This window comes from Eptatretus burgeri, chromosome 3 (assembly GCF_056783735.1).
Source record: "Eptatretus burgeri isolate ZD-2024b chromosome 3, Ebu_testis_v1, whole genome shotgun sequence".
Classification (NCBI taxonomy): domain Eukaryota; kingdom Metazoa; phylum Chordata; class Myxini; order Myxiniformes; family Myxinidae; genus Eptatretus; species Eptatretus burgeri.
The window spans coordinates 37,757,420-37,765,840 of record NC_140963.1 but is presented as its reverse complement, the minus strand read 5'-3'; the positions used below and the strand labels follow the sequence as shown (position 1 = coordinate 37,765,840).

General features: G+C 42.6%; 1 protein-coding gene across 2 annotated transcripts in view; it reads left to right on the top strand.

The window, feature by feature from the left end:
• Positions 1 to 1,165: 1,165 nt before the first annotated feature.
• The window catches only part of LOC147029704 (unconventional myosin-Ib-like), a 166,318-nt gene continuing 159,062 nt past the window's right edge, over positions 1,166 to 8,421 (top strand). Inside the window, exons 1-2 of one of the 2 annotated variants that reach the window (XM_085872950.1) lie at positions 1,166 to 1,323; positions 5,974 to 6,110. In XM_085872950.1, the coding sequence (XP_085729076.1) occupies positions 5,985 to 6,110 (126 nt within the window). In that variant the 5' untranslated portion in view covers positions 1,166 to 1,323; positions 5,974 to 5,984. Of the gene's footprint in view, positions 1,324 to 4,811; positions 5,012 to 5,973; positions 6,111 to 8,421 lie in introns of those variants that run through there. The other variant, XM_085872951.1, reaches the window with a different exon arrangement.

The following is an 8,421-nucleotide window of genomic DNA, read 5'->3' as shown; positions in this document are numbered from 1 at the left end:
CGTATGTGCAAAAAAAAACAAAAAAACTTTCAAACCTTGTGCCGGAAACAACCACACAAGCCGTTCCTTCGCTCTCGCCTGCCCGTGCGTGGGGGGGGGGGGGAAGAAGATTTGTGACGTCAATCATGACGTCATTGCACCGTGTTCTGTCATTGGTTTGGTAAATAAATGGCCAGAACTTGGGAACCACTTGTCCGATTAATATCAAACCTTGAAAAGGCACATCCACAGGGCCCCAGCAATATACCTGGCAAGGTTCAATTAGATCGGGTCAGTGGTTGTCGAGAAACAGCGGTCGCAGACACACACACAGAGATTGCTGGAATTATTGACAGAGTGCGTGCCCGTCGGTGCAAAAAAAAAAAAAACAAAAAAAAAAAAACAACTTTCAAACCACGTGCCAGAAACAACAACCACACAGGCCGTTCCTTCTCTCGTGTGTGCCCGTAAGTGCAAAAAAAACAAACTTTCAAACCGCGAGCCAGAAATGACAACCACACAGGCCGTTCCTTCGCTCTCACGTCCTCGCGACAACCACACTTCCACACAGAGTTAATTAAAATCCAAATTAAAATCAAGTTTACCTCCCTGTCTTTGCTTGCCATGACATTCGCTGCCATGTAACCGGCACAGCCCGTGACGTCATCGTCGGCCGGCCGCGCACCGGCCTACGCAGCAACGTGTCATGTCATTGGTTGGTAAATAAATGGCCGCAGCAACATGTCATGTCATTGGTTGGTAAATAAATGGCCATAACTTGGGAACCACTTGTCCTGATTCATATCAAACCTTGAAAAGGCACATCCTCAGGTCCCCAGCAATATACCTGGCAAGTTTCAATTAGATCGGACCAGGGGTTGTTGAGAAACGGTGGTCTCTGTCTCTCACACACACACACACACACACACACACACACACACACACACACACACACACACACACACACACACACACACACACACACACACACACACCAGGAATTATAGATAGATGAAGGAGTAATAATAATTAAATTACCTTTGTTATTTCATCACAATGGGTTACTTTTCGCAGGCAAAAGCAACAGCGCTGGCGGCGTGCCCACCTTGCTGACGTCACAATACGACCTAAACTCCATCCCGCCTTCAGCTCGGACGTAAGAACCTCCGCCACAGGCCCCTCCCCCCCGACGCACGTCAAACTGCACAGGACACGCAATTTGGACGGCGTCGAGATCCTCGCACGAGTTACCTGTCGCTCAGCACATCATCTCCGGGGGGAATCTCGCGCCAGAACTACCGCAACGATCCAAGTCGCGTGGGTACCTGGTTGAAGTTCGGACAGGTACCGAAACGCTATCACCTGCTTACTCATTACTGTCGAACTTTCCCGTTTTAATAACTCGACCTCTTTATCCGCTTTTATGGATCTGCTTCTTGTAGTCCGGTGACAGTTGTTGCCTCTCCCGGTAATAAATGCCATATCATGTTTCAATGGAACCTGCAGCTGATAGACTTGTGAATGGAAGTGCGTGTACGACGAAAGATGCACCTGTGCACCTGGGAGTGAGTGCATCACGTGCTTTTTATATTCAGAAATATCTGCTCCTCTTGTTTGTTTGTTTTTTTCCAATCGATCGGTACTTTTATGCCATAATTATATATATATATATATATATATATATATATATATATATATATATATATATTTCTTCTCTTTATTGTATTCCAGCAATTTGTAAATCAGAAGTTTTAATGTTATTATTTATTTAATCTGCCGAGTTGTCTGAATCCGATGGGAGGATCGTATAGGTGGAGTGAGAAAGTATAGGTTTCGTGGGGGATTAGGGGAGGGGAGAGGTCGAGTATGGGAAAGGAACATACCAGGTCGTGGGTGGTCATATTATTATATCCGTCATATTGCGTACGTATTTAGTGTACGGGACTTCAGTAACAACTATGGATGTTCCTTCCTGTTTGTTCTCCACCAGGCACATGTTTGGGAGAGTAACGACTTAATAAAAATGTTTCTTACTGCTGTTGGCTTTATGGTTAAGGTGGCTGGCTTAAGATCTTAGGGTCTTGGGTTCAAGCTCCTTGTCATGTGGTTGAATTAACACCAGGTGGGTTGACTCAGCCTGTCATCGTTCTGAGTTTGGTGAAATGAGTGCCTGAGCCTGAGAAATTGCCAGAGTTGGGTGAAGCGGAATCATGTTAAGCCATGTGGAACAACTCTCTTGTAATAATAAATAATCTGATTACATGAAGCTTCGGAGGATGGAGTTGTATTATTGCCACTCCTCTTTCATATGCAGCGCAAGACTGCAGGTAGCATCGTTGGTTGACGGCACGGGCTGTGCCACCAGTACACTGGTGCTCATTTCACCAACCTCGAAAGGATGACTGGCTGAGTTAACCCCACCTAGTGTTAATTCAATGGCTGGCGGGGTTCAAACTCAGGAACCTAAGGTCCCAAGCAAGCCACCCTAAAGCCTAAGTCACATTTGCTCTATGGCGAGGATACGGCGGCCGTACCCCCCCTTAATTGACAGAAACGTGCGGCGGCCACAGAGTTTCTGAGGTGGCCTCAGGGTGGCCCTACGCCATATGGCTATCTTTTACAGGCCGTCGGCGTCGCCGTGGAATTATAGCGCGGAGTTATAACTTTTTTCATTTCTATGTTGGCCGTAGCAATTTGACAAGCCAAGCTGTGACGTAGATGTGTTCCACGTCGACCGTACGTACGGCGTACGGTGGGCTTGCGTTATTCGTGCGGCTGCCGTAGGCTCTTATCAATGAAAAATGAATTTTTCCAACCCCCAAAAAATTACGGCAGCCGCACTATTTCCACGGTCGCCATAGGATAGTCCTAAGGCGTCCCTGTGTTCAACGTACGGTGGCCTTGCGGTCTGTGTGACTACCCTGCGGGCAACTCAGGGTCGACGCACGGTTCCCCTACGCCCGCCGTGCGTCCAACGTACGGCCTCCATGGCAGTCTGCGTCGACCGTCCACCGTGTGCTACCGCTAGAGATCGGAGTATAGGGGTTTGCCTATACTCCGAACTGGTATATTCAGTTATATATTATAGTTATAGTATATTCAGTTATATATTATAGTTATAGTATATTCAGTTATATATATATATATATATATATATATATATATATATATATATATATATATATATATATATATATATATATATATACACGGGTATATTCCGAACTGTTATATTTTTATTTCAGTAAAAAAAGAACTGGTATGTATACCCACTCGTTACCATCCGTCTGGCCACACGTTCGCCTTAGGGCCCCCCTGCGGGCACCTTGCGGGCACCTTGAGGCCACCTGCGTCTACCTTGAAAATTCTATGGCCACCGCAGGGATGCCCTAAGGTCACCGTGCGACATCAAATCAAAGACCGTATGGCACCACCACGTTTTTCGTCTCCACAATTTCTAAGTACCCCGTGCGGCTCCCTGAAAAATAAAAACGTGTGACGGTGGAAATACTGCGGCCACCTTATAATTGCTGGTGGCCGTATATTTTGTAGACCCCACGGCCGCCGTGGTAAATGTGATTTAGGCCTAACCGATAAGCCAACACCAAGCTTATTATTCCCACTAACCCCCTTCCGCATCCCCAGTGCCGGATTTAGACATGTGGTGGCCCCTGGGCAGCCTTCAGTAGTGGAGGCCCACCCTACCTTAGAATACTAAAAAGGTGACAAGACATATTTACAGTCATCCATAAAGTATATTTTTCAAGAACAAAGAATCTGAACTTCCATATAAAATAGAGAATGAGATAAGATGAATATCTTGTATCTGTTATAGATGAATATCTTATATCTGTTCCACTAATGACCAACTACCATTCAGGCACTAACAAATACATTTTTCATGAAATATGTGGAGGCCCCCTGGTTGTGGATGCCCCCTGGTTGTGGAGGCCCCTGGGCAACTGCCCAGCTTGCCCATGCCTAAATCCAGCCCTGCGCATCCCACCTTTTCTTTCAGGCATAATTGTGTGTCCGTCGACTGCCCCCTTTGTGTCAGTTGAAAGCCCCCCACCATGTATCGTTTCGCTCCTCCACGAGCTTTGAATCCATTATTTAAACAAGCTTTACAACTGTGTTGGTTTTAATTGACATAATCTGAGCGAACAGATGCTGATTAAAAAACCTTGATGATCGATAGGACAGTCGACAGGTTGTAAAGGTGGCCTGATCTTTTCTCACACTCACACATTTGTACAAAGTGTGGTCGTGAATGGCAAGTTTTTACTCAGGAAAGCCGGTTCATTATGAACTGTTCCCTCCATACTTACAGTTGTAGTCGGCTATTAAAAGCTAGATGTGTATATCCAAACCAATGCTACATACTCATGTAAACTGGCGTAGGTCCCCATACCTGATGACAGAGGAGTCAATGCGGGACAGTGTATCTGGTGATCCTGAAGGCACACTGTATGGGAACATTATCCTTATCAGTCACCCAGTACGTGTCTGCTTTGATCCGTTGGATGTGGTCTCTACCTTGTATGGTTGACATCAGAAATGATAATGTGGAAGAAAATTGGCTTCTTTGTAGCAATTTGTGTTGTGCGGAGCACGTCACCTGAAGTGTTACTTTGTGCGTTGGATCGATAACTTGCTGGGTTGAAGCAATAATATAAATAAGATCATTTAATTTGTGTGCTTATGTGTATGTGTGTGTAAAAATAAGAAAAATTATATGTATATAATTTAATTTATAGGCTGGCAGCCTGCCCTGGAGGTACACGCACTCGCTTCTCAGCTGTTTATCTTGGGTTTGAAACTCAGCCGAGCTACAAACTATCATCCTGGTGCTTCCCAAGGAGGGTGATTCATCAGTGTGTGCCGTCCCTCGGAAGGATATTAAACTGGACGTCTCGTCTGCTGGCATGGAACCAATTCCAAATTCCTGCCCTATCTACTGCTGAAAAGGCAATGGCAAACCACCCAGTATATAAACTGCTTCAGCAGCACCGACACTCTGCAACAGAGTTTGGTACGTCAGACCAGAAATATATATTTGTATTGTGGGTAGCATGTCACCTGAAATGTTACACTGTGCGATAGATCTAGAACTTGCTGGATTTAAGATATATATATATATATATATATATATATATATATATATATATATATATATATATATATATATATATATATATATATATATATATATATATATATATATATATTTACCACGAATGTTTGTCGACTGCATTGTGTACTGATGTCCTTGTGCGACACCTTGCCCTACTATGAGCTTTCGATCAATTTAAATGGGACATAAAAGGAAATATTCATTAATATGCCTGGTGTTGGTTTAATGGTTGGGGTGGTGGGCTTGGGATCCTGTGATTCTGAGTTCAAACCCCACTCGGCTGTTGAATTAATACCAGGCGGGGTGAACTTTGCCTCTCATCCTTCCGAGGTTGGCAAAATGATTGCCAGCATGCTGGTATACTGTGTCGGAGTGGCAACCCGTCCAGGATTGTGTCCAATAGCCAAGGAGACTGCTTAGGCAGCACCAATGCTCTGCACAGATTGTTGTCCCAATGGATGGATGGGTGGATTCAATTATGATCAGATACAGCAATTTTCAGTTTTTGAAGTTTGAGTTTAGTTTCTCTTTAAATGTCAGATTGAGCTATTTAAGGACTTTCTTTGTATGACTTTTTTGTTAATGAACCAAATATTTTTTGTTGTTGTTGATTGCTGAAATACCTTTGTATGTTTAAATAATAAATACTGCAGCCCCTTATTTAAATCATGAATAATTCAAGTATGCCTGAAAGTATTGTCCTTTTACAACTTAGATTTTCAAGCCTTTGCAGGCCTGGAGTGGTGCTTCCAGTAGATGGCCACTGTTATTGGCCTTAAAAGTCAGGCATCTTGGGTAATCTTTGATGGAAAAGGTAAAGCACTAAAATGTGTTTGGTATCATTGTGTGCACGTGATCAGGCTGTGCAGCCATGGAACCTACCGGGTCCTTGTTGGATAATGCTGTGGGTGTTGGAGACCTTGTTCTGCTGGATCCACTGTCGGAGAAATCTATCATCAGCAACCTGCAGCAGCGTTTCCAGCACGACTTCATCTATGTATGATTGCTCAGCTGTTCTCAATTAGATGTTTCTCAATACAATTATTAGTCTTGCCCCAAAGGGGTTGCAAGACTATTGTAATAGACCCTGTCTGGCTGGCTGTGTCAGTGTGTCCACACACACACATATATATATATATATATATATATATATATATATATATATATATATATATATATATATATATATATATATATATACATGCTAAAAAATATATTTCTTCTCTGCAACTGCATGATCGATCGATGTGAAACTTTAAACTTAGGAAAGACTCCCCATGGAGAACATTTTTTTGATAACTCTGAGGTCGTAGGTCACACGGTATGGCAGCCATATTGGATTAAAGGAAAAATTGGACATCTCCAAAACTGCTCAACAACAAAAAATGAAACTGGGCATGTCATCAACTCCCCATGGAGTATATAGGGTAATGATGATGACATCATCAGTGAAGTGGTATTACAGCCATAATTGGTTGAATCAAAATCCTTATCCAAACAATCTGAAACTTCAAACTGAGTGAGTAATTAAATTTATGACGTCATTGGTTACGTGGTCTGGTGGGCATATTGGATTGGAAAAAAAAAAACGTTAAAAATCTTCTTCTGCCGAACCACTTAACAGATCGTTGGGAAACTTCACACACACACACACACACTATGGACTAGCCATTGAGAATATAGTTGGAAATTTTTTGCATATTTATCTTCATTGACACAATTTAGCCTTAATGTGCACAAAAGTGGTTGTTAAATATCCTAATAATCAATCGATAATCAATAAAGATACAGATAATGGCAATGTATGTGACATAACAGGCTGCATGGATGATACGGGTATTTGCGCCATGATAGTAGCGCATTCAGTTAACGATGGTATTTTTGTTTCGAATGAGCATTTGACGTGGATTATGTGCTCTAATGGGTGCCATTCAAGTTAATTATGTTTCTTATAGATTATTCTCTCTCAGTAAAAATATGTCCGAGGGATCCTGAGAAGTTACGAGAAATCTCATTTCTGCTCTGAGAATGTCTGTCGAACCCAATTGGAACAAGCAAGAATTTTTTTTTTTGAGAAGTCCTGAACTACCCATTCAGCAAACTCCCATGGATTGGACTTTCAGAATATTTGTAGAGCGCAGTCTTGAGCACTCTCCAACAAGGAAATAGTCTCGCACAATGTTAGGCAAAGAAACACCCGAGGAAGTCTGCAGGAGTGGCTGTAACTGTATTGACTAATATAAATATACTGCTCAAAATAAGCTAGGGCCCACCCATTTAATCGATTTATAATCACATTGTACCACACAACCAAATGTGGTATGATTTCCTCTGAATTTATCCATTTTTTTTTTTTAGATCGGAAATATTAATTCTGTCCAGGAAAAACATTCACCAACTAGAAGGGCTCTCGGTCGAGCGCATACCTCCGCCACGTAATGCCTGATCCAGGAGAGCATATCGGGCCCAATACATTTTTGAAATATCATGCCATACAGTACGATATCGTTTTTGGCTCCATCTCTCAATGGTGAAGAATCACTTTTAAAATTAAATAATTCTCATATCCAGATTCGCATTCGGATCTTCACCAAAATCGAATCAATTTGTCGTGGTCACACACCCAACGTGTCCACCAAGATTCATCCGAATCCTTCTTCAACTTTTTTGATATATCTTGCTATATATTGGTTTAGCCTGATCTCTCAATGGCGAAGAATCGCTGAAAAAAAATTATCGGATCCAGATCCGGATTCGGATCTCCACCAAAATTGAATCAATTCTTCCTTTTCACACACACCCAAACATGTCCACCGAGTTTCGTCCGAATCTGTCCACAACTTTTTTTGAGATATCATGCTCTATATCGTTTTTGGCCCTGTCTCTCAATGGTGAAGAATCACTTCGAAAATTCTAGTCGTCGGATCCGTATCCAGATCTTCACCAAAATTTAATCAGTTTGTCCTTGTCATACACCCAACCTGCTCACCAAATTTAATTTGGATCCGTCTACAACTTTTTGAGATATCCTGCACACAGACAGACAGACAGACAGACAGACAGGGGTGAAAACATAACCTCCTTCACTTTCGTTGGTGGAGGTAATTGGCTGCAACTCCTGTCCAAATTACATGATTTCCACAGAGTGATAAGCACAGTGTGCATGAAACAGGTGCAAATTGCAGATTAAGTACCACATGCTGCAGTCGTGGGACGTGTGATGAGATCATTGGAGTGACTAACATTGTGGTGGGATTCATTCATTCTCACGCAGCACATTGCCGCTGGTTGCATCGTATCTGGGAGCA